At 46.0% G+C, this 26,118-nt stretch overlaps 1 protein-coding gene across 1 annotated transcript in view; it reads left to right on the forward strand.

Annotated features, from left to right (window-relative positions):
• Window positions 1–26,118, forward strand: part of LOC311234743 (disintegrin and metalloproteinase domain-containing protein 12-like) — a gene marked incomplete at its 5' end in the record, with an annotated part of 240,247 nt that overhangs the window by 131,390 nt on the left and 82,739 nt on the right. The window contains 4 exon segments of the mRNA XM_084321986.1: window positions 7,815–7,893; window positions 12,878–12,954; window positions 13,866–14,055; window positions 17,075–17,140. Coding sequence (XP_084178112.1) covers window positions 7,815–7,893; window positions 12,878–12,954; window positions 13,866–14,055; window positions 17,075–17,140 — 412 coding nt within the window.

Here is a 26,118-nt window from a genome sequence, read left to right on the forward strand (position 1 = left end):
GAATGGGTACAGTACAGTACAGCTCAGTACATACAATTGTTAATTGGGGATGCAGACCAACTTTCGTCTTGTTTACATCAGGGTCCCCCATTTTCAATTCATCATAAATCATAAAGCTCAACTCGTTATTATTTTGCGCACAGGCCGCCGAAACACGGGAACGTTTTGATTATATTTAAAAGGCTTTACGTTAAACGAAACAAGTGGAATTTCGAAGCTGTAAGCAGAATAAGTCATATGAATATAGTGTTCTTCCCCCTTTTTACTGTATAAGAAAGAATAGAAAACGCATTGCAATGACACCATGCAGATAGTGGACAGACTATGTATATGATGGGATTCAAGTTCGCGTTTTTGTTGCTCATAGGCATGCTGTCAGAGTATGATATCTTAATCAAACATTCTAGAACATTTGTCGTCACAGATCATGTCCTAATAGAACATAGGCTATGGCATGGATCGTGATATTGTGTGGACTGTAATTATTACTGTACCGGTACCACCCATTGTGACAACAGCCTTGTGAGTCCCGCACACAAACATGATGGAATTCAAGTTCATGTATTGAAAGGCATGCCTACATCATACATGCAGTGAGATTCATTGTTCTTGTATATGCTCTCTATTATTGTTTATATAGGCTACCCAATACTGACATCAAAATAGATTGTAGTATGCCTCTAGAAATCATATGCAGCAGGTAGAAAATTGACGGGAGATCCATCGCGATTTGGAATAAAATTGAGGAGAACTTTAATCCCTGGGTATCAATCAAACAACACGGGAAAAGGCAGTCATATTCCAGCGCGGTCTTTATTAGCCGACAACAAAATAGATGCCTCTAAAAATCATATAGCCAATCGAACACAACTAATAAAGGCATTCATATTACAGCACGGTTATAATGACACACAACCAACGCCAAACAGTGGTCAACGAACGGTCTTTATTAGTATTCTGAGCTGTCCAGGCAGAATTGCAGCAATGGTCTTAGGGAGCCGTTGATATCTGACATCACCGTTTACAAGTCCGCCTTTTATTATTTATCCCATAATACGCGATAGTGTCTTCTTGGTTCGACAGCAGTGAACAATCTTCGTGGAGTTTCTCAGGGTTCCGCTCGGGTCAGTCCATTATTTCACATCCCATGGGGGGTGTTTCCTCATTTTCATGACCATATATGGATAATCATGCACGAGCATTGACGGTAGAACAAAGTGGTATTCATCAACACGGAGGGGCATAGAGCCTGCGTACGCACGTGTGATGAATCCCGACTTCCCTGTGCGTACACTAGTTCTACATTCCGTGCTTACGTGTGGAAATAGAAATGTTCTACGCACACTATTGATGAATGAGGGCCCAGGTCTCTGAGCTTGACTACAAGCTTGGAGGGGACTATGGGATTGAATGCTGAGCTGTAGTCAATAAATAGCATTCTCACATAGTTCCCCTGCCTCTTGTCCAGGTGTGATGCTGCAGGTGATCCTGGAAGTGGAAGCCCAAATATGGGCAAAATAGCCATTGTGCCATCACATAACGCCCTTCACTCACCAAGCCATGTCTTGGGATTGCCACATACAAGCCGCATCTAACTCAAATGTCCCCCTGACTAACCACTCAGTGCTAGTCCTTGGTGCCCACATGCAGCTCTTTGCCACCAGGCAACAACCGATAGCGTCCATAAGGGTCTGCCACTGAAGTTGGATGTGGGTGGCATGGTTAGACTGCAACAACTTCAAAGCAGTGCTCAAACACAATACTATTGATATTGTCTATGTCTAGGGAAAAACAATGATCCGATCCTGGATACAAGAAGACAGTACATTTAAGAATTAGCTCTTACCTAATCCCGGACGAGGTCCCACTTGCCTGGCTCATGGCAACGCAACAAAGGGGAGACCACACAGGGCAAACATCAAACAAAAGTATTTATTAAGAAAATAACTACATTTAACAGAAACCAATAGGTCTCAGTATAAGTGTAATCCTAAAGTAAAGTGTGGTGCAATATGGACTGTGTGATGGTAAAATTTACTGAAAACCAACACACCTGCCAGCATTAACACACCTGCCAGCATTACACCTGTGATTGAGGGAGAGAGAGAGAGAGAGAGAGAGAGAGAGAGAGAGAGAGAGAGAGAGAGAGAGAGAGAGAGAGAGAGAGAGAGAGAGAGAGAGAGAGAGAGAGAGAAAAAAAACAAGTACCAAGCACAATCAAACCAAGACAGGGGCATGGCCACCCCTAGCCCTATGTCTTACTTATCAATGTCCATGCTGTTCTTCATACTGGATACCCACAGCTCCTGCTAGTTAGCCACAAAACGAATGCGATGGGAAGGGAACATACGCCTGTCTAAAAACTCTGAGGCTGCGAAATAAGAACTAAGATCAATCCAGGCGTGTGTGTGTGTGTGTGTGTGTGTGTGTGTGTGTGTGTGTGTGTGTGTGTGTGTGTGTGTGTGTGTGTGTGTGTGTGTTGTGAAGTAGAGGCAGCTGGATGAGAGAGAACGTTACTTTACCTCAACCCTTGTCTCTTTTTTCAAATAGAAATATGCTTTAGAACACAAACAAACAAAGGAAAGGCACAACGAGGCTGTGCCTCAACTTTCAAACCACTTCTAAACAGTAATCCTTGTGGTTCCAGTGGGCCTACTATATCATAACACATGCAACGTATTCCATATTTTCTTAGACCATTAAGGTCCCCATGCTAGCAGTTGAAAGGGAACGCGGATAGAGTTTATGTTACTTCTGAAGAACAGTTGTTAGGACTCCGGGTATTAGAGAAGGACGTTTAGGTTCTTGTTGTAGTTTCTCTGTGTCCCAGAGGTACCGTTACAGAGGCCCTCGTTCATCACAATTAACCTGTGTGACTATTAGTAAATTGCTAATTAGATGTTAGCCTGAGTTTAATGGAATGGAACTCTGAGGAGCGTGGACTCAGTGGCTATTGATTCTAGCTATTATGGTACATTTGTCGTGGCACATTGTTGAATCTTTGAATGGGAAAACACAGCTGATTTTATAGGTGACGTTTTGGATGAGAAATGAATACTGTAAGCTTATAGAATCATCAAAGAATAACATTTGAGCACCATAAATGTTAAATGGTGCATTGGATAAAAAGCACTTTACAATTTTGTTCTTCACATTCACCATTCACTCACCGACGCGGAGGCAACCATGCAAGGTGCCAACCTGCTCATCGGGAGCAATTAGGGGTTAAGTGTCTTGCTCAAGGACACTTGGACACATTGCCCGGGAGGAGCGGGAATTGGACCAGGAATCGAACCAGGAACCTTCCGATTACCAGACGACGCTCTACCTCCTGAGCTACTGTCGCCCCACATATAGTCTACTCAAGGTATAGAATAATCTATGTTGAGTCCACCACAATACCACAGTTATGCTATTCCCATGTCCTTTTGGGCATGAACAAATTGGACATTTGTATTATAATTATTATTGTCATCACGCCAGTATTATAATAGATACACACTAAATACACCTGGGGAAAAGGTGTATTTGCTAAAGATTTCTCACGGAGGTAATCACGACCCATATACAGTATACGCATTGTAAGTAAACTAAAAACTAAAGGAAATGGAAATCAGACTTCTATGTGATAGATGAAAGAACAGAACACAGGCACAACTGTGATTTGCCTCAATAGCCTTTATTCACAGGGCATGTTGTTGTTGTTGTTGTTGTTGTTGTTGCTGTTGTTGTATAATACATACAACTCACAGCTATGTCTCGACCTGGATCTTTGTACTTTAACCTTCTCCACAGAAGTATACATTTCTTTTTCTCCCCCCTTTTTCTTCCCTTAGATATAAATATATAGGGCGGCTAGGTGGTGGGCAAGGCGCTCGCCACCAATGCAGGAGACACTGGGTTCGAGCCCAGCTCTCCGCATTGCTATCAGCTTGGCTGGTCGTTCATACTAATACAATTGGCAGTATTAGGGGGTGGGAAGCTGATGGGTGGGGATCGGACGTTGTGGACAGCGACTCCTACAGGTCGGTTGGTGCGCCTGCGCAGCAGAATCAGGAAGCAACGGGGGCAGCGTGTCCCTCCCACGCAGACCCCCGACGCTGAGAGATCGCGCTGTGCAGGTGAAAAGATGCGACGGTTGCTTCCTCGAGTACCGGAGGGGACACGTGATGTAAGGCTTCGTCCACATTGCAGCCGGCTTGTGGGAGGCATGGCCTAACAGCGTTCGAGACAGGGGAGGGTAGAATTGGACGATACGAAATTGGGATGGGAGAAAAATAGAAAATGGGAGAAAAAGTAGATCAAAAATATAAATATATCTTTTTGGAATGAAACCCATCACGCATGCCTACGCCCTTCAGGACATGACTCCTGTCAGTGCGTTCTAAAATAAAAAAAACTTAAAAAGCAGCACTTTTGGACGCTGTACTTAGTTGGCTTTGCGCTGAGGATCGTGTCGACTGTCGGGCCGATTCCTCACGAGACAAGATCAAAGGCTGCGAGAGCTACTTTGATGTCATCCTCCATTCCTCCCGTCTAAATGACGTTTGATTGGCTGCTAGTCCCTACGTGACAGAAAGTGGGATGCTGGTGGGTAGTCATTACTAAGGCAGGAGGTGTAATCAAATTGTGTTTTTCTGGTGGCTGAGAAGAAAGCGAACATTCACTCCCTTTTGGTGCTGGAGGACTGTGGCTTGGTGGAGATATATATGTGAGAACTGGGGTCTGGAGCACAGCCCAATTGCTGAATACACGAGAAGAGATAGGAGCGGTTTCAAGGGTGTTTAATGTCAATTGAGCAACACAGGAATTGGGGGAAATAGAACGGGGTTATGTTCTGTCTTGTGGCTGCCGCGGCGGCAGTGAGCGAGCAAGCGGTCCTGGTGCTTGTCTTGAGAGCTGCTGGGTTGCAGTGGGAGAACGAGTGTTCCTCTTCGGGAACAGGTGACGTCCAGGCAGGGACAGCGGTCCTTTGGGGCACAGGAGAGAAACAGGTTAGAGTAAGCAAATACACGGTTGGTATCTAGCAGAGCTTTCGGCAGAGACGTCGTACCTGGGCAGTGGTAATTAATACCACGACAGCTTCTGGTCAGCGTCGAGGTGTAGAAGTAGTCCCCCCATCAGGGAAGAATTGAGTGCAGCTGTGGAGAGTGGGTTGCTTGACCGCGTGCGAATTAGGGGGATGAAATACAGCTGGGCGTATGAGGGTAAAGGAAGGGGTGACTGGAGAAGGAGATGAAGAGGAGCGTGTGGAGGACGTGAGGGGAAAAGGAGGGGGAGTGAAGTAGGCCTGTGCTGTGATTATGACAATATATATATAATATACCTGGCTGAGGTCCAATAAGCGTGACTAATTTGATCTCCAAAGAAATATGCCATTTCAAATTGGTTGTATTTGAACAAACTGTCTGGTTAGCACAAGAGAGAAGAAAATAACTGTGTCTATACAATTCCACAGTTGTCATTTTATATGTATACTGTATAGTATGCCTTATTATATGCATAATCTGTACACACGTGCGTACACCTTTACAGCTAAAGCACTATCTTTTGATCTTGCACAGGTGCCAGTTTGCAGGCTGCCAGGAATGGCAGGGGAGGCTGTGCTTGCAGAGGCGCGCACGCACGCACGCACACACACACACACACACACACACACACGCACGCACGCACACACACACACACACACACACACACACACACACACACACACACATCCATGGCCTAATTAACGGCATGTACCATTGCCAAGGAGTTGATTGCATGCAGATTTCATCATGTCAAACCAAGCGCTTGAATGCTACATGTACTGTATATCATGGTGACAAGGGCCACTCCTCTCTGAGCCAGCTCCCCCAGCCTGCCCCCTAGCACTCTGTAACTTATATGGAATTAGCTTTAACACAACACAAATCCTGTCTGGACTGCTAACACGCCCTCTAATGCAGAATGTATCCAACTTGTCTGTGTCAGAGATGGCCAAGTGTTGTGTCTCTGGGACTGTCAGCTTTAGAGTCGCTTATATGGAAATAAATATCTATTGCAATAGGTCTTTTTATTTATTTATTTGTATGCCTACTGTAAGCAAACCAGGCAAAGGGCTCTTCAACAAAATACCAAGTTTTGGCACCAGCATTTGTCTCTTTTAGTCTGCACGAATGCACCAGCTACATAAGTAAAGCCTTACTGTATTTCCATCATATCATGACGTGCTCTGTGCTCTAATGCAGGTCCCTACTGTCTCATATCATGACGTGCTCTGTGCTCTAATGCAGGTCCCTACTGTCTCATATCATGACGTGCTCTGTGCTCTAATGCAGGTCCCTACTGTCTCATATTTGAAATGGGACATACAGGCCTCCACTGTGGAGTGATTACCAGCTGCGTGGCTTTAGTGATTTGGTATGCTGGTCGCTAATGTTAAGATAAGGCATATTAAGGCTCTAATGGGTGTTTAATTAAATAAAACATGGTTAAGCTAGGGAGGCGACTATGCAAAACAGATGGCACTGGGAAAATATCAATACTGTAATGTTTATAAGTCATATTTGGCGTAGATTGTTGACTTGTCCCACTCCCATCTAAATCCTGGATATCGGTCATCATGAAGTGTGTGCGCTGACGCCGCATAGCAGGATATGAGCGTTCTCTACTGTGACTTGGACACACACTGTCCATTTTCCAAATCCTTTATCTCCGTCCACACTGACTGCGTAATTGTCAGACTTGATTGAATACATGACATTTTGAAAGATCATATTGTTGCAGAAAAGGGTCAGGGTGATGATGGTCTGTTGCCCATATATGCACTGGTTTGTGATGGGGTGTTGATAATATGACTATTCTGTTTATGAGGTACAAACACTTAGATAGACACTCTGTTATATTTGAAGTAGAAGCTCATTGCCAAGTGCTGTAAAATAAGGGACATCTTGCAATTTACAGTCAGTTATGATGATGATGATGATGACTCTCTCTCTCTCTCTCTCTCTCTCTCTCTCTCTCTCTCTCTCTCTCACTCGCTCTCTCTCTCTCTCTTTCAAACACATACACACATCAAACCCTCCTGAGATGATCTTGTGTGATGTCAGTGTGATTATGCAGCAGCAGAGATGGGTGTTGTTACTGCTTCCCTTGCCAGCACTTGGGGTGGAACTCAATTTGTCCATCTGTTCATGGCCTGCAGTGACACACACACACGCATGTGCACACACACGCGCACACAGACAAACACACACACACACACACACACACACACACACACACACACACACACATGCAAAGGCATGCACATACATTCATACATACATGTCAGGCAATGTCCTGTGCATTTCTTTAAAAGTAAATACATACCCCTGTACCTTTGTATGCACACACACACACACACACACACACACACACACACACACACACACACACACACACACACACACACACACACACACACACTCACACACACACACACACACACACACACACACACACACACACACACACACACACACACACACACACACACACACACACACACACACACACACACACACAAGAATAATTACCTAGGGATTCTAATCAGTCTCGGTGTGTGTGCCACAGAATTCAGATGCACCTAATATATTCCCAGAAAACCATGTCTCTCATAGTCTCCAAAGACCCTGTTTCAACCCCAGGATTCCCAAATCCTCCTATTGTTTTAGAAACAGGGGATGCTATGGGGGAGGGGGGGGGGGGGGTATACGGTATATGTTTTCTGTACAGATTTGAAATGTACCTGGGATTGACACGTCCGTCTCCCCGTGCTGTGCTGTTTTCAGGGGCCTGTTTGCGAGCCACTACACCGAGACCCATTACCAGGAGGACGGACGCCGTGTTGCTGCTGCTCACAACCTCACGGTAGGCTTTTCTTTTTTTGGTGTTTGCCCTCAAGTGCAGAGTGTGACGCGACTCACTGATTAGGTACTTTTTCCAGGAAGAGAAAACAATGGATTTCTTTAGACGAAAATAGGAAATGATGATGAAGGAAATAATTGTTGTGATTTTTGTTGGCACATAGTGATAAACAGATGAGAACTAGGACCAGATAAAAGTGGTATTTCATGGGATATTTAAGACTGAAAAGCATACAAAGTAGGACTGGAGATAAGAGATTTTCTTTCTTTATTATTTGCTTTATATAAGACGCTTTGATTGTGCAATGGATTGGCACTCTTTCAAATAAATATGTTGGACACAGGATCGCCTTACCTGTTGCTAAGCCATCTCATGTTTCCTGTTAGGCGGCCTGAGTTTTACTGTGAAATCCATATTTAACTACAGATCTTGTAATAACTGCATGTTATTACTCCATATACACCTGCCACATAAAACACAGTTTAAACAGTCTCGACAGGTCGACAGGGCCATTGATTACTTTGAAGCACAGACACAGAGCCTCCTGATCTATTGGGCAAGTTGATACACTCAATAATCAGGCAGAATCAGAATCAAGTCTTTATTGCCAAGTGGTTTGCACATACAAGGAATTTTATTTGGTTGTTTGGTGCGACATTAACCTCTTAAGCTCGACGGGTCCGGTACCGGACCCAAGCCATAAATCCATCTCTACAGAGACTGTATGGAATAATGTTGCGTTTTTTTTCTTTCTTCAAATGTAGCCAAGAGTAAAACCCTAACCCTGTAAAAACAGCAGTCATAGTGTATATTTTCAGCAATACATTTGTTTACCAATAGGTTAAAGTGTTATTAGTGAACTATTAGTTCTGGAAATGTATTCATAAACGAGCGAATATCCGCCATTTTTAATGTGCGCCGCCATTTTGTTGTAGTCATTATGAGGAGAGGACACCCAGAGGTTTCGAATAGACCACCGCAACACTTCCGGGATTCTGAAATCGGGGAGGAGATAGCGGGGGGAGCAAATGAATGAATGTGGATGAGAGCCTTGATGTAAGTGGTTGTAGCTACGGCTGTGGGGGTGCTAGAGACATGATCGAATAGACTTTTATGCGCCTGAGTTTCCTGAACACCCATTCCTGATCGATCAGAAATAAATCGGCCGAGATCAAGTCCCTTTTCCAGCACCTACTCCCCATACACATGCGCAGATTGTCAACGGAGTCTGGACGATGCAAGATGACGCACGAATGAATGTGGACTGTTCCATCACAGGGGGCAGCTTCGGTGGTAGTGTGAGTGGCTACAGACCACTGCACTTAAATATAAACATTAGTCTACCTGGAGACTCAATGAGGTAATTGTAGATGTCGCCATAAGACGTGTCTGGCCATTTAGTGGGATAATTTTTTCATTATCCTGTTCGGCTGAAAGGACACTGGCCACCGAAGCTCCCCCCTCTGATGGAACAGTCCACATTCATTCGTGCGTCATCTCGCGTCATCCAGACTCCGTTGACAATCTGCGCATGTGTATGGGGAGTAGGTGCTGGAAAAGGGACTTGATCTCGGCCGATTTAGTTCTGATCGATTAGGAATGGGTCGCGCCGTGTTCAGGAAACTCAGGCGCATAAAAGTCTATTCGATCATGTCTCTAGCACCCCCACAGCCGTAGCTGCAACCACTTACATCACGGCTCTCATCCACATTCATTCATTTGCTCCCCCCGCTATCTCCTCCCCGATTTCAATGTAACGCGGAAGTGCAGTGGTCTATAGCGTTGGAATTTCGAAAAACTACACTACCCAGCTCAAGCCAGCTCCTGTCAATCAAATGATTTGTGGAATAACTTTTTTATTTATCTTATTATTCGGGATTATCTACCACAAAACTGAACATTATTGGCATAAATTAGAACGCAGTTAGTTTATCTACCTTTCTGTGAACGTTTAGCAAAAATCCGTGTTACAATCTGAGGAAAAATGGCGGAGCAGTTTCCATTATAAAGAAGTAACTGTACTTACAGTAGATTTCATTCACGGTTTTTGGATCACGCCTGGTGATACTAAATCCAGATTGAACTCTGCCATTGGAAAGAGGAGATTTGGCCTGATCCATAGATGTGCGACTTGGCTATAATAAGGTAATTCATAGGCCTGATATTCTATATTCTATAATAATATTTCAAATTGCATGTGTTCGGTTGGCAGAATTCAGTACTGTATCTACAAAACCTTCTGTTTATTCATCTTTCCTTTATTCATTTGCTTAGATTTCTTGTACACATGATCTCAAGAAGGTGCTGAACGAGCTCAGTGGGCGGTTTCCATGTCTGGTCATTTTTAGCATGGTGTTATTCACCATCAAAGATGAAAAATACAAATATAATTGATATTCTCCTTTGGTTCATTACAATTTCTGACACTGGGAATACATTCCCTGAGATCCATAGATGTCCCTAGATACCAAGAACATGCAAATGGACCTTGTAGAAGTGGAGCAATCTTCTATTTACTTAGGTATGTATTTTTAGGCGGATTTTCAGAAAATAGGGCTAGGGCTTACATTAACAGAAAGACAATTAAGGTAGAATAAAATAAAAGGGAATATAAACTAAAATGTAAAATAAAAGTAAAATATAATATAATATGATTATAAAATAAAATAGGCCAGGGCTGTACAATTGTGCATGATGTAGTCGAGTATACACTAATTATTAGACTAAACATAAAAATACAGTGGGATGGAATATTTAACAGGGCTGTGCAAAAAGTATAGTAGCAGTATTGTGCAAAAAGTACGAACATTGAAGCGTTCTCATTTAAAGGATGTACAACGTTTCAAAATATACGGTAGGCTTCTTCTTTTTTTATATAATAGCCCTCATCATCTAGTTGAAACCTCTCTATAGTGTTGAAGAGGCCTGTGATTTATGATTTCTTCTCTTTTTTTAAGCCTATTTTTTATCTCCTTAACACGGTTAACATGCTGCTTCCCCTTCGGGCCGAGTGAGATTGAAAACAAGGCCTAATTGAAGTGTGGTGAAGACAGCTTCTTTGACAGCTCCGAGGTGAAACGCCTGGTAATTTGGCAGTGACTGACAATTCTATTTCCACAGAGCTTTGTGCAAACAGTGTTTCCACTTTCCTGTTTCACTCGGCTTTAATTTGGAGTGGGAGGATCTGTGCAAAGATTGCATCTTGTTGTCAAACAGACATAATAGATAAGCCTCGCACCTGGTTGTAACAGACCAACATCCTCCGCCACCACCGTATGGAAGGAAATATCAAACGAAAACCAGCCCTGTTTGATTAGTCTACACCTGGCGAATTTATTAGTGAAAATAATACTTCCCATTTTTGCCCTGTGGTCCTCTTTCAAAAGATAATGTTTTTCTTTATCTATAATATGTTTAGCTTCACTATTACCTCAGTGAGAAGCGTATAGAAAGAAATGAGAATGTGACTTGGATGTGTATTCCATTTCCTCTGTGCCGGTTTGTGGTCATGAGAGTTTCTGTGAATAAATGTTTCACGTGTGAAAGTTGTATAAGTAGTCAACCGTAAAGGTCACAGACACTTTTATATTCAATACCGTCCAATGTTTGCACTAAAGGTCACACAGAGAACTCCCGTATTATGTGGGGGGGGGGGGGGGGGTTCATCTCTCTCTCTCTCTCTCTCTCTCTCTCTCTCTCTCTCTCTCTCTCTCTCTCTCTCTCTCTCTCTCCCCCTCTGTCTTTCTCTCTCTCTCTCTCTCTCTCTCTCTCTCTCTCTCTCTCTCTCTCTCTCTCTCTCTCTCTCTCTCTGACATGCTATTCCGCTTTGAAAGTTGTAATTTCAGGGAATTGTGGAGTATAAAAAAAAGAGAAATACCATCCTGCAAGAATGTCCTCTTACAGTTCAATATTGACCCTCCCATTCCCGGTACACAGATGGCTAGCAGTGTGTGACAAACGGCAGTTGGTTTTGGAGGGTTTTTTGTAGACTTGAAGCAGTGCGGCTAGACGGCACATTCCCTCTCGAGCCAGACACTTCCCCGGGCCTCTCTCTCCTCGTACTCTCATCAAGACAGTGGTTTCACTGTATCTGGAGATCCCTACATGGCCTCTTTTCACGCTTAGACAGCCTCTTTCGCTTCGCCATATTTCCCTCAGCTTTCCTCTCCTGGAACCACTCTGGTGGAAGACCACAGCAGGAAAGCAATTACCATATTGCCGTCACTTTCCATTCATCAGTCAGCGTTCCCCACCACCTCTGCCGTCATTTGTTTAGGTCACTTTGAATTCAAAGACGCTCGGCTTGTATGGAAAATAACAAGAGATAACAGTAAGCGACAGAGTATGCTAATGTACTGTAATTGCAGATGACTTAAGGCGGCATCTGAGTGGTGCAGTGTGTCCTTGTTTGATGTCCAGTATCAAGCTAGTGCTGCAGTCGACCGATCTAGTATGGTATATTGGGGGGCTATTTTCTCTTGCTTCTCTACTAGTGCAGTGCCCATTCTCAGGGCGCGGCCGTCCGTAGTGTGTGGCTGTTCGGAATGCGTGCTCATTTGGAACGGGCCGGTTGCTTGGCTATAGCTTGCAGCATTGCGCGAGTGGCCGTGCCTTCAGTACCGAGAGCACTGAAAATGCCTTCCGTCCATCTAATACAGTGGTTCTCAAACTACGGGTCGCGGGTAGGTGACAATGGGGTCGCATTGGCAAGTAAAAAAAACGATAAAAAAAATGTATGTTCTGGCAACATATTCTGGCTAAATATGCCTCGTTTTATAAATGTGTATTGATAACATAGTGCTGTAATAAAATGTTCTAATAAATATGCATGATCAAGTTCAACAACGTGTGCTTTTATTTTGATATTCCTTAATTCCATGTTGAAATTATTTTGGGGTCCGCAAAAAATAAATCCTAAATAAAATGGGGATTTTGAGAACCCCTGATCTAATATGTTGTATTGGGTGAACATTTGATCTGTTTTTAGAATAACTGCTACTACCACGGAGAAGTGCAGGGACATCCAAACTCTGACGTCACCCTGAGCACCTGTTCAGGCCTGCGGTAAGAAACACCTGTTTTGTATCCAAGCAGCATCCCACGTCCTTGTCTCAAGTGCCCACACAGCTGTCTGCCAACCTATGTTTATATTAAGTCTTCCAGCATTGCCGCTTAAATCTCTGTCAGCATGCAGGTATAGCGGATGCTAGTGTACTTGTATGCAGGCATAAATACACGTCTATGTGACAAAAACATCATCCATCATCAGTCCTTTTATCCACAGGGGCACTCAGTAATTAGCTTCTCCCCCACGTGCATTTACAGTGTCTGTTGCTAATGGCCACCTGTGAATGATAGAAGTATCTTCTTTTTCCTTTTTCCTTATTTTTTTGGTATCAACAAACAACCTTTAGATGCGCACGGTCATCTCCTGTTTAATTAACCAAAGACTAAGGAGGTATTATGGGGACGAGAGCATGTTTAGTACGCCATGAAACTGTCAATGATGTGGTAAAAGCCAATGACCGGCAATGTTTACGTGACATGAATTTCTGACCAAATACTGAACATGAGTATAAATACACCAAACATATGCAATAGAATAATCAACATAGACAGGGGGATTTTACTGGAATCGATTCAAAAAGTGTGTTTATTTTTTTGGTACACTGAGTCATGAATCTTCTCAGGAGGACAGTTTTGGAGGAGCAATGTGTGGCTTGGCTCCAGAGCCAAGACAACTTGTTTCATAGTTTTACTTGGCCTCCGTGTCTCTTTGGGAGCTGGGATATACTGTAAGTGGAGTTGTTCAAAAGAAGGTCTACCTCACATATGTCTCATATTCCACATTCAATCCGTTATTCTATCAAACTATGATGTCCAGAGAAACATGATTAGAATCCAGTTGATTAAATAGATCCCGTCTTCATTTACATGTTCAAGTGTTTTGGTGACCTCTGGTATTACCTCCTCAGGGGCTTAATCACACTTGAAAACAAGACGTTTATCCTTGAGCCAGCATCTGACCCTGATAATGGTACCCACTTAATTTATCGAGTGGAAGACCTCAACCTGACTCCAGGAACCTGTGGCCATGGTTTCAACATGTCCTCTGTTTCCCCTGACAACTACATCCGAACTCCCTTCCGATCCTTCAGTGCCAGGGTAAGATGCTTTGTTCAGTTTTTCATCTGAATGCTCAGATTTTGACCAGACAATGTTATACTGTATGCCTGTATTAATACTTGTTCTTTATACTGTATTAATACTAAATGTTTAGTGTTATTATACAAATTCATTGTTGTTAAATTGTCTAAATTAAAATGGCTAGTTTGCCACCTAGGAGCTTTGATCAAAGATACTGGTAGAGGGGTTACAGTGAAAGCCCTGTACCTCAGCACCCTAAAGCCCTGTACCTCAGCACCCTAAAGCCCTGTACCTCAGCACCCTAAAGCCCTGTACCTCAGCACCCTAAAGCCCTGTACCTCAGCACCATAAAGCCCTGCTGTACCTCAGCACCATAAAGCCCTGTACCTCAGCACCATAAAGCCCTGCTGTACCTCAGCACCCTAAAGCCCTGCTGTACCTCAGCACCCTAAAGCCCTGCTGTACCTCAGCACCCTAAAGCTCTGTACCTCAGCACCATAAAGCCCTGTACCTCAGCACCATAAAGCCCTGTACCTCAGCACCATAAAGCCCTGCTGTACCTCAGCACCATAAAGCCCTGCTGTACCTCAGCACCATAAAGCCCTGCTGTACCTCAGCACCATAAAGCCCTGTACCTCAGCACCCTAAAGCCCTGCTGTACCTCAGCACCATAAAGCCCTGTACCTCAGCACCATAAAGCCCTGTACCTCAGCACCCTAAAGCCCTGTACCTCAGCACCATAAAGCCCTGCTGTACCTCAGCACCATAAAGCCCTGTACCTCAGCACCATAAAGCCCTGCTGTACCTCAGCACCATAAAGCTCTGCTGTACCTCAGCACCATAAAGCCCTGTACCTCAGCACCCTAAAGCCCTGCTGTACCTCAGCACCATAAAGCCCTGTACCTCAGCACCATAAAGCCCTGTACCTCAGCACCCTAAAGCCCTGTACCTCAGCACCATAAAGCCCTGCTGTACCTCAGCACCATAAAGCCCTGTACCTCAGCACCATAAAGCCCTGCTGTACCTCAGCACCATAAAGCCCTGTACCTCAGCACCATACAGCCCTGCTGTACCTCAGCACCATACAGCCCTGCTGTACCTCAGCACCATAAAGCCCTGTACCTCAGCACCATACAGCCCTGCTGTACCTCAGCACCATAAAGCCCTGTAGGCTACTAACTTAATGTATGGAATGAATCGTCACTGATATAGCCATTGACCTATAGGGCTCGTCTGGGCTGTAAAAGTCTTTATTAAAAACAACAATTCCACCATGAGTGAACAGGATACAGCAGACAAATCCCTGCAGATACCCGTATGACGAGGCGTGTGAGTAATAGGCTGTTTATGCGACGCCCTGGCTTCATCATAGTATGTGATGTGCGCAGCAAACTGAGAGGACATCACAGGTGGAGCAGCAGCAGCCGCTGTAAATGATTAATGCAGTACAGACCAGGGCCCTGTTTCTTGTACGTGGTTCAACTAAGTCGATCAAGATGTCATTATCCAGATTCAGTTAACCCGATGTTTGAAGCCGGGATTTTCCTGTTCCACGAAGGTGGATTCAGTCTCGTTAACTCAAGCCAGACTTGCGACTCAGGCTAAATGCGCGCGGCCGCTTTAGGTGAAAAGCCAGCACGTATCGATGGCAGAGATCCTGATTCTCTAACGGCATTGATTGATTAATTGATTTAAGACTTTATTGACAGATTGCAATACGGCTCAATCGCCTCGCCGACAAGTTAAATGCGTTATCTATAGGCTAATTTTAAGTCCCTCATTACCTCAATCAATCAGATTATATTTCTTTAAACTTGCCTGCTGGATGGAATAATCAAATGAGATCTTGCTAGCGAAAATAATTAGTTAACTGTTATACAGAATTACGATACGGCTCTCTTACCCATTGATTGATGTATAGTCAATCTTTAACTTATCTCCAATGTGGTCTAACGGGTTGTTCTTTTGACTTTCACACAGACGACCGGGGTTCGAGACCCTAGTCCTCTCCTTCTTTTTGCAATATAGGAATAATTCAATTTGGTGCACGTTGAGAGCTATATAAAGAATGACATCCTCAATGCATGTAGATTTATAATATTTTAACTTAAAACCAGGCTACTTTGGCGTATAATCATTAATATTATATTAAAAAAAATCATATTAGAAACACCGGCTTTTGAACCCCGGTCGCTGGGTTGGCAGGCTTGAGCACTACCGCTGCACCACTGTGCCAGATGGGATAAATTCATTGTTTATACATTAATGAACGAGAGACCCGTGTTTAGAATATCCTTTGTTTTGAATGAAGTTTATCTCTTTATCCTCATTCATTAATGTGACGTCAACGGCTCATTCAATTTCTCAAATCCGTCAAACAGCGCATCTCATCAGACATCTTAATCCCAGTTACAATTAAAATAACCACATAATGTGTACATCGCACGAGCGAGCGCCACCGTCGCCACGGTATATATAACGTGCATTATTTAGGACAAAGTGAATTTAGTATCAGCATTTTGGGTCTATTTTACATTTCAAAAGCCCCCTCTGGAAGAATGGAGCACAAAAACGTAATTCAGAATGGTATAATGCAGATCGTAGACTGTGGGAATAGTTTCAGGAAACGGGCTGTCACTTTCTTTGCGGGGGCGTGGCTCTGCGTGATCCGGCTAACTTGAACTTGAACTCTGCTTTCGACCAGGCTCAAACTTTTGGATCTGTTGTCATGGTGATTTGGAAAATCCACGTACATGGAACCGGAAGGTCCGGCTAACTCAGTTATCCAGTTAAAGTTATCCGGCTAACTCAGTTATCCAGGTACAAGAAACAGGGCCCAGGAAGCTGTGGCAAAGGAAGCGCATGTTGATGCGTTGCTTACCCAGACCAAAATAAATAAGGGGTTAATTCACTGCTCCTTGAAACCAATATCTAATATCTAACTTTTTTTCTTGCCATCTCTCTCTCTTCTGCTGTCTCTGTACCTATTACTTATTACCTTTCGTTGCCTGTTTTTCTGTCCCCGGTTTTACCACAGCATAAAAGAGATGCTCAGAAAACGACCAAATACGTTGAGCTGATCATAGTCGCGGACAACAGAGAGGTAACACATCTAGGATTATTTTCACTCTCACCTTTTTTGTATTTTTGTATTTATTGGTTTAAAATACAGAGACAGTGCAAAAGGAACATTTTACTGTAAATATGCCAGTTTATTTTTCAATAAACTGGGGCAGATGACATGAGCACTACAATAATTAAGACATAGTAGGGGTGGCTAAGTGGCGCATTGGGCAAGGCGCTCGCCACTAATGCAGGAGATGCTGGGTTCGAGCCCAGCTCTCGGCGTTGCTTCCGGCTGGGCTGGTCGTTCATACTAATACAATTGGCAGTGTAACTGAGGGGTACAATTCCCTGACTGTATTACTAGATATGATACTTACTACCACTACCTTTGTACTTAATATTCGGCCACCCAGTACACGGCATAAATATATTATCATGAACACTCTCACGTAGATGAAACGGATCCAACACAAATGTACGAATTAGAAACAGGTCTTTATTTCCTACACAGCGATGGTGTGTAGAATAAACACTTAATCACTTAATTACATTTATGAATTGAAATAGTATGCACTTTTATGGCAAGGAGTATTCGTCGGTATATCAATAGAGAATGTCCAATCTCTGAAGGCGCAGGTGGTAAATATACGACCTGGAATAGTTAAGGAATAACAGCAATGATACTTTAATGATTATAAGACTGGATACACTAGAGGGGGTTAATCCGGTCGCTTGTAAGCCGACAGGAGTAGGAGGGGGGGGGGGGGGGGGTAGAATCCAGCTGCCTCGTCCGGCCAAGGGTATCCCAGGTGAACCCACTGTAGTGCCGTTCAATGCGCCGGCGATCCTTGGACCACAGATGAAAGCAGGTGGACTCTTTGTGGGCCGGCTCTCCGGTCCACGGGGGAGAGACGTGAAGAGACCTCGTCTTGCAGAGCGTCTCCTCACCTTGCGTCCTCTCCAGGGGGGGGGGTTCCAACACACGGCAGTGTCGGGGGTCTTTATCCATGGAATAATCAAAGTATCCAAAGCATAATCCGTGCCTGGGAAGGCGGGCTGTCGTCGGTAGAATAATCCGGTATACAGGTCCACTCGCTCGTCGGCTCTGGGGCTCCTCGGGTGCAGCTTCACATAGGGTCAACCACCCTGGGTAAGCAGCCAGTTCTCTGCCCGAAACGATGGGGTACTGACTACGGTAGTATTCTCACCGCACGAAGCACTATATATTAACAGACTATTATTAGCTTAATAGACTACGTCCAACTCGACGATATAGTGCCAAATATGACTATTCAAATATTAATATACACGATGTCTCAATACCGATGGTAGGCGAACTTGGCCTTACTCCCACACGTGGCGTCGCGGGGAGGCTTTACGTCTGTGACTCTATTGGAGGGTAAGAAACTGGACTGAAAAGAAAGTCCTACTTTAGTAGCGCAGTATATATACGCACTATGAACAAATAGTCCCATTAGTGGTGCGGTAGCCAGATTCCTACGCGGAACTAGGACTTGTTCGTACATGTCGAGCGGTACGTTTGAACTGGGTCTGAGGGGTATGGCAGCCTGGCACCAAGGTCTCGACCAATAGTAGAATGGAGACTATTATGGGATGTTCAGTAGGCTAGAATGGATATTCAATGCATATTGTACAAGGAATATACAAGGGATATCAGGGAATATTAGAGAATATACAAATACAATTAAATATATATAAATAAATATATATATTCGGTTTAATCTGGCCCTTCACAACAGCCACCCCCTGAATAGGTCCCAGACCTAATCAGTTAAACAGAGACAGATTAATCGCGTTGTCTATTTACACATAAGGGTTTGCTGTAGGGGTCAGTCAACTTCACAAAGTCATAGGGTTGTAGGGTCATGGTCATCATCGATTGTGTCTGGGAGTCGAGGCAGTTCTATGAGCCTCGCCACGGGACGGGTGTAAGTGCGACCCTGGACGAGCACTTCAGCTGCTCGGACCTTGCCGTCGGCACCGGTAATCACTTTGACAAATGCTGTGTAGATCTCTCCCCACTGGTCTTGGGCCCGCAAGTAGGCTACTGATCCGTATGCGACCTCTGAGGCGTCACTGAAGACGTGTAAGTCCATTTTACATGTCTCTGGCCTCACCGTGGGTGGGAAGTAGCTTCGGCGCATATTAACGCCTGGGAGTGAGTGGAGCTCCATCTCCCACTCTCTCCAGGTGGATGCAAGGTGTGCGGGAATGGGGTCGTCCCAGCCCTGGTCCTTGTCCCACAATGCTCGTACAATCATTTTTGCCCTGGTGGTGTACGGTAGAATACATCCTAGCGGGTCATATTGTCGGGCGAGTGTTGTGTACACACTCCGTCTGGTGGTCGGCGCCGCCGCCGGCCTTCCCTGCTCCGTAGTCAGGGGCTTGTGTCTGTAGTGAAGCGAATCTGTTTTGAATCGCCACACCAATCCCAGGGTCATCTCCTGGGCTTCTCCCGGGATTGTAGCCATCCAGGTCTCGCTGCTGGCTGCCTTGTCCTCGGAGGAGAGGCTGCGCAGTACTTGCGGATCGCTGCTGGCCCACTGCCTGAGATCAAAGCCGCCTTTGATCAATGAGGCGCGGAGTTTAATCAGGAGAGCCTCGGCTTCTTCCTGGGTTGAAAGGCTTTGTAGACAGTTGTCTACGTAGAAGCTGTTCTTTACGCTGTGTCGGACCTCTTCGTCCGCTGCTGGGTCCTCTGCTACATGTTTCTGTAGTGCAAATGTCGCACAGCAGGGGCTGCACGTCGTTCCGAAGGGGAGGACTTCCCATTGGTAGATGGCTGGGTGCTCATCTCCTGGCTTCTCTCTCCATAGGAACCGTAACAGGGGCTTGTCCGCCTCTACTAATCTCACCTGCAGGAACATTCCTTTAATGTCCCCGCTGATGGCCACCTTTTCCTGGCGGAAGCGGAGTAGAACGCCGAGTAGGGAGGGGCCGAGTGTGGGACCGGGCAGTAACTCTTTATTCAGATTTTGGGATCCGATCTGGTAGCTGCAGTTAAATACTATGCGGTCTTTACCGTTGTGATGGACCTTGTGGTGGGGCACGTACCACGATTCAGTGGTCTGGTCAGCCTCTTTAATGTCCATCTTTGTGACGTGTCCCGCTGTGATGAGCTTCTCAATCTCAGCGCGGTATACACTCTCTTGGGCGGGGTTCTTGGCTAAGCGCCGCTCCGTGTTCAGCAGGTACCGTTCTGTGGCTTCTGTCTTGGCGTGGAAAGTAGGCATTCCTTCTCGCCGCAGGAGTGGCGTGGCGTATCTCAACACGCCGTTGACCGGGACTCTCTTGGTCCCTGTCTCGAGGAGGTGAATGGCGTAAATGTCATCTTTAGAGCGAATGTCTTTCTTTCCATTCTTAAAGGGCATTTGTTCCAGGGTCCATAGCCGCTCTACGTGTTGCAGGAGTGCGGTTTCTCCCTCTGTGACTCGGGAGTGGAGACATCTAGTGGCTGTACTTCGGTTGAGAGATTTGGCGAGCGGGCCTTGGAGAGTCCATCCCAAACGGGTCTCGACTGCTGCAGGGCAGCCTCGGGGTCCGGTATGAACCCGGTCTATCGGGACAATGAGGTCTGCATGGTCGGAGCCTATCAACAGGGTCGGCATAGCATTGTCTATGAGCGGGATCGGTAACTTGCGCAGATGTGCATATTTCTCCATCAGCTTGGCGACGGGGTATGTGTACCGCGACAGTCCTATTTCTTGGCTGGTGAAAGCGTCTGCAATCTGGTACCGTCGCTCAGGCTGGCCGCTTGCTGCGATAGAGAATGAGACATTCTCGCCCTTTATCGTCTTCAAATCTCGTCTTATTGTCCGAATTGTCATTTGGGTTTCGCTTCCCCGCAGCCCTAGCTGGGCCGCAGCGGAGGCGAGCAGCAGGGTCTTCTCTGACCCGTCATCGAGGACGGCGTAAGTGTCCAGGACTTTATTCTGGTAGCTTAGTGTCACACGCACTACTTTTAGGAGTACTCGGGCTCCACTGCTGCTGGCGGGATCGATGTACATGACGCTCGCTTTGCGGCTGGATGGTGCAGGTGAAGGGCGCCGTCTGTTACTGTCGTGAAGTATGTCCAGATGGGCTCCATCGCACTTGGTGCACCTTTTCTTTAAGCGGCATTCGGCTGCCATGTGTGAGCGCGCACAGCGAAAACAGCGCTTGTTGGACTTTATCCATTGACCTGCTTCCTCCGCGTTCAGCTTGGGGAAGGAGTCACATTGCGCTAGCCAGTGTTCTTTCTCACAGTAGGGGCACACTATCTTCCACTTCTCCGTTCTGGAGGGGGTACTGTGGCTCCTGCTGCTCGGTACTGACTCCGATTGGTGCATCACAGTCACCGATCTTCTTCCATCATTTAGTCGTCTGGTTCCTTCTCTGGAGCCAGGGGTGCTCCGTCCGAATGTATCTAGCCGTAGGCTGCTGACTTCTCTCGCCAGGAAGTCTGCTAGATCGAGGAGGTTCGGTTCGGGGCCATTCGGGTCTCTGTGGTCCTTCTGCCGCCTAAAGCGCTCCTGACGAGCGGGCGGCAGCTTCTCCAGAATCCTTTCCACATTTGAGTTGGCGTAAAGTTCATACTTCCCCTTCTCTCTTTGCGCTCCCAACATCCCTACCAGGGACTGCACTCTGATGGACAGGTCGTCCAGTGCTCGATTGTCTATTGCTGGGGGTAAGCGGTCGATGTGTCGGATCTCCTGGATCACGTAATCCCATATGCGCCCATACCTCTGGTCCAATGCTACCAGCGCTGCTGTGTATGGGGTGGTGGAAGTCGCGTAGGCGAGCGCTATATTATGTGCGCGGGGCACCTTTAAGTGCTGCAGTAGGATGGCGTATTTGTGGCGTTCATCCAATACATCCACCAACATGGTCTCCAGACACATGCGGAGTTCTGTATACTGGGCCCGGTTCTCTTGGGTGAAGTCGGGTACCATAGGCGTGCCAATGTATGACGCTGACTGTGGATACATCGGCGAGCGTTGGGGGAGAGGCCTCCTAGGCGAGTCTCCTCCCGCTCCTTGGTATGGGCTGGTACCGGCAGTGTACCATGGCCCGCTTGTCCAGGTGCTGTTCCTCGGTGCGGGTCGTGCGTCGTGCTCACCCGTGTATAGAGTCAGGGGTCTGTAGCGCAGCTCCGCGGGAGTATAGCCTGGGCTGTACCGGACCTCCTGGTCCGGTAGAGTACTGTGCTGTCTTCGGGCGTGGTTCTCCTCCTCTTCCTCTTCGTCTTCAGTTAGGTCATCCAGTGCTTGTAGTCTCTGGTTTAGCCTCTCCACACGATATGCTGCTCCTTCCCGGTTGCTAGGTCTCGCTTGGACCGGTGGGGGGAGGTGGTCTGTGGGGGGTATAGACCTCGTCTGTTGGTCAAGTTCAGGGTTGTTTACTCGGCTAGGGGATGCCGCCCTGGAGGTGTGTCTAGACGAGTTCCTGGAGCCTCTGGCGAGGGTGTTGTCCGTCTGATCAGCTGTTCTATTAGTTGCGCTTGCTGTCTGTCGCGCTCTGCGTCCCGTAGAGCACCAGCAGCTGCTCGCTGGCTGTCTGCTCGGTCTCGGGCCACATTCTCTTCCATCTGAATGCGTCTTATTTCCAGGCGTATGTGCTCTTCTTCGCTCCGTTGCTGTATCTGCAATCGATCGCGTTCACCCTGGAGTCTATCGCGTTCAGTAGAGGCTTTCAGGCTGACGAGGAATGCCTGCTGTAGGGTCCTCTCTGCCTCGCTGGGAGAAGGCGGTTGTATAGGGGAGCCTTCCCTCGGGGTACTCCTTGCGGAGCCTTGGAGCTCTATCTCCACGGTGCTCTCCCCGTCTTCTTCCGTGCCGAGTTCTCTCTCGGTAGCGTTGTATTCCTCCCGGGACTCATCGGGGACTACTTCTTCAGTACTGGCGGGGTGTGAAGTCATGTCTGGTTCCCACTGGTCCCCACCGTGAACTTGGTCAGTTACATTAGAGCCCGTAGGGGCCTCTATGGTCGGGGTAGTCTGGGCGTTGGGGTTAGACATACTTTTACTTTCTAGTTTTACCGCGTTTACTGTTAGTAGAAGACTAGGTTGTTGACTGACAGCGTAAGCCTCTAAGTACTGAGGGAGCCGTCGTTCGCGCTGCGGGCGTTGGTTAGGAGGATCGTTTCGTGGAGTGTTCATCATAGGCCATTTCAATATTAATAACACTATATTAATATTACACTAATTACCCTCCGGCTCGAAGGACCAATTGTAACTGAGGGGTACAATTCCCTGACTGTATTACTAGATATGATACTTACTACCACTACCTTTGTACTTAATATTTGGCCACCCAGTACACGGCATAAATATATTATCATGAACACTCTCACGTAGATGAAACGGATCCAACACAAATGTACGAATTAGAAACAGGTCTTTATTTCCTACACAGCGATGGTGTGTAGAATAAACACTTAATCACTTAATTACATTTATGAATTGAAATAGTATGCACTTTTATGGCAAGGAGTATTCGTCGGTATATCAATAGAGAATGTCCAATCTCTGAAGGCGCAGGTGGTAAATATACGACCTGGAATAGTTAAGGAATAACAGCAATGATACTTTAATGATTATAAGACTGGATACACTAGAGGGGGTTAATCCGGTCGCTTGTAAGCCGACAGGAGTAGGAGGGGGGGGGGGGGGGGTAGAATCCAGCTGCCTCGTCCGGCCAAGGGTATCCCAGGTGAACCCACTGTAGTGCCGTTCAATGCGCCGGCGATCCTTGGACCACAGATGAAAGCAGGTGGACTCTTTGTGGGCCGGCTCTCTCCGGTCCACGGGGGAGAGACGTGAAGAGACCTCGTCTTGCAGAGCGTCTCCTCACCTTGCGTCCTCTCCAGGGGGGGGGGTTCCAACACACGGCAGTGTCGGGGGTCTTTATCCATGGAATAATCAAAGTATCCAAAGCATAATCCGTGCCTGGGAAGGCGGGCTGTCGTCGGTAGAATAATCCGGTATACAGGTCCACTCGCTCGTCGGCTCTGGGGCTCCTCGGGTGCAGCTTCACATAGGGTCAACCACCCTGGGTAAGCAGCCAGTTCTCTGCCCGAAACGATGGGGTACTGACTACGGTAGTATTCTCACCGCACGAAGCACTATATATTAACAGACTATTATTAGCTTAATAGACTACGTCCAACTCGACGATATAGTGCCAAATATGACTATTCAAATATTAATATACACGATGTCTCAATACCGATGGTAGGCGAACTTGGCCTTACTCCCACACGTGGCGTCGCGGGGAGGCTTTACGTCTGTGACTCTATTGGAGGGTAAGAAACTGGACTGAAAAGAAAGTCCTACTTTAGTAGCGCAGTATATATACGCACTATGAACAAATAGTCCCATTAGTGGTGCGGTAGCCAGATTCCTACGCGGAACTAGGACTTGTTCGTACATGTCGAGCGGTACGTTTGAACTGGGTCTGAGGGGTATGGCAGCCTGGCACCAAGGTCTCGACCAATAGTAGAATGGAGACTATTATGGGATGTTCAGTAGGCTAGAATGGATATTCAATGCATATTGTACAAGGAATATACAAGGGATATCAGGGAATATTAGAGAATATACAAATACAATTAAATATATATAAATAAATATATATATTCGGTTTAATCTGGCCCTTCACAACAGGCAGTATTAGGGGGTGGGAAAGCCGGTGGGTGGGGATCGGACGTGTGGACAGCGACTCCTACAGGTCGGTTGGTGCGCCTGTACAGCAGAATCAGGAAGCAACTGGTGCAGCGTGAGCCTCCCACGCGTTACTCCTCGCCGCTGAGAGATCGCGCTGTACAGGTGAAAAGATGCGACGGCTGCCTCCTCGTGTACCGAGGGGACACGTGATGCAAGGCTTCTGTCCTCACTACAGCCGACCAGTGGGAGGCATGGTCTAACAACGTTCGAGACAGGGGAGGTAGAATTGGATAATACGAAATTGGGATGGGAGAAAAATTGAAAATGGGGAGAAAAAGTTTATCAAAAAAAGAATAATTAAGACATAGTACAATAATTAAAACACAGTAGGAATCAGTAGGTTACAAGCCTGTTGATAAATCACATGACAATACACTAAAATACATTAAATACATTCAAATACATCACAACCCCTCAAATACATCTCTCAACCATGATTTTAAGTTTGATTTAAATTGAATGTCTTTGATACTCCCTGAGCCGTGTTGGCAGGTGTGGGCTGCTCTCACGGAAAAGGCTGCCAAGCCATGTAGTCTCTAATAGGTAAGGCAGGCATCTTTGAATTTAACAAGATTGTCCCAGCTCAGTAGATTCTGGTTTGTTATGCTATGACAATGGTGGTGGCTGTTTGTTTTCTAGTACTTTCACAGCCTGATGGTAAACTACCTGTACAGATTGTAGTGTTGTACAGGAGGCTTGTGTCCAGCTAGTCAGACATTATGATAAATGTGACATAATAATGTCCTTAGCTCACCCATTCACAAATACTGCTCACCCATCCACAAATACTGCTCACCCATTCACAAATACTGTGTACAAATACCTTAGCTCACCCATTCACAAATACTGCTCACCCATTCACAAATACTGTGTACAAATACCTTAGCTCACCCATTCACAAATACTGCTCACCCATTCACAAATACTGGTCACCCATTCACAAATACTGCTCACCCATTCACAAATACTGGTCACCCATTCACAAATACTGTGTTTGTTTATCCACGGTGAATCAACAGACTGAAGACAACGATGAAAACCAACAGGGTTTTCTCCATAGGAAAAAACAAAACAATAAAACACCAGGCTGGAATACCAGATGAGCAAAATCCCATTGGAGAGGCAGAATTAGGTCAGTGTGCAACAGGCAGTGAGGTCAGTGGAAGCAGAGCCACGTTCTGACAGGAAGAGCTGAATGATTCACCAGCGGGGCTGACGGGAAGAGGAAGAGTGGACACAGAAGAGGTCTTCTGTTGGAGAGAGAGAGAGAGAGAGAGAGAGAGAGAGAGAGA

The sequence above is a fragment of the Notolepis coatsorum genome (genome assembly GCF_963971535.1).
Source record: "Notolepis coatsorum genome assembly, chromosome: 9".
Taxonomy (NCBI): Eukaryota; Metazoa; Chordata; class Actinopteri; order Aulopiformes; family Paralepididae; genus Notolepis; species Notolepis coatsorum.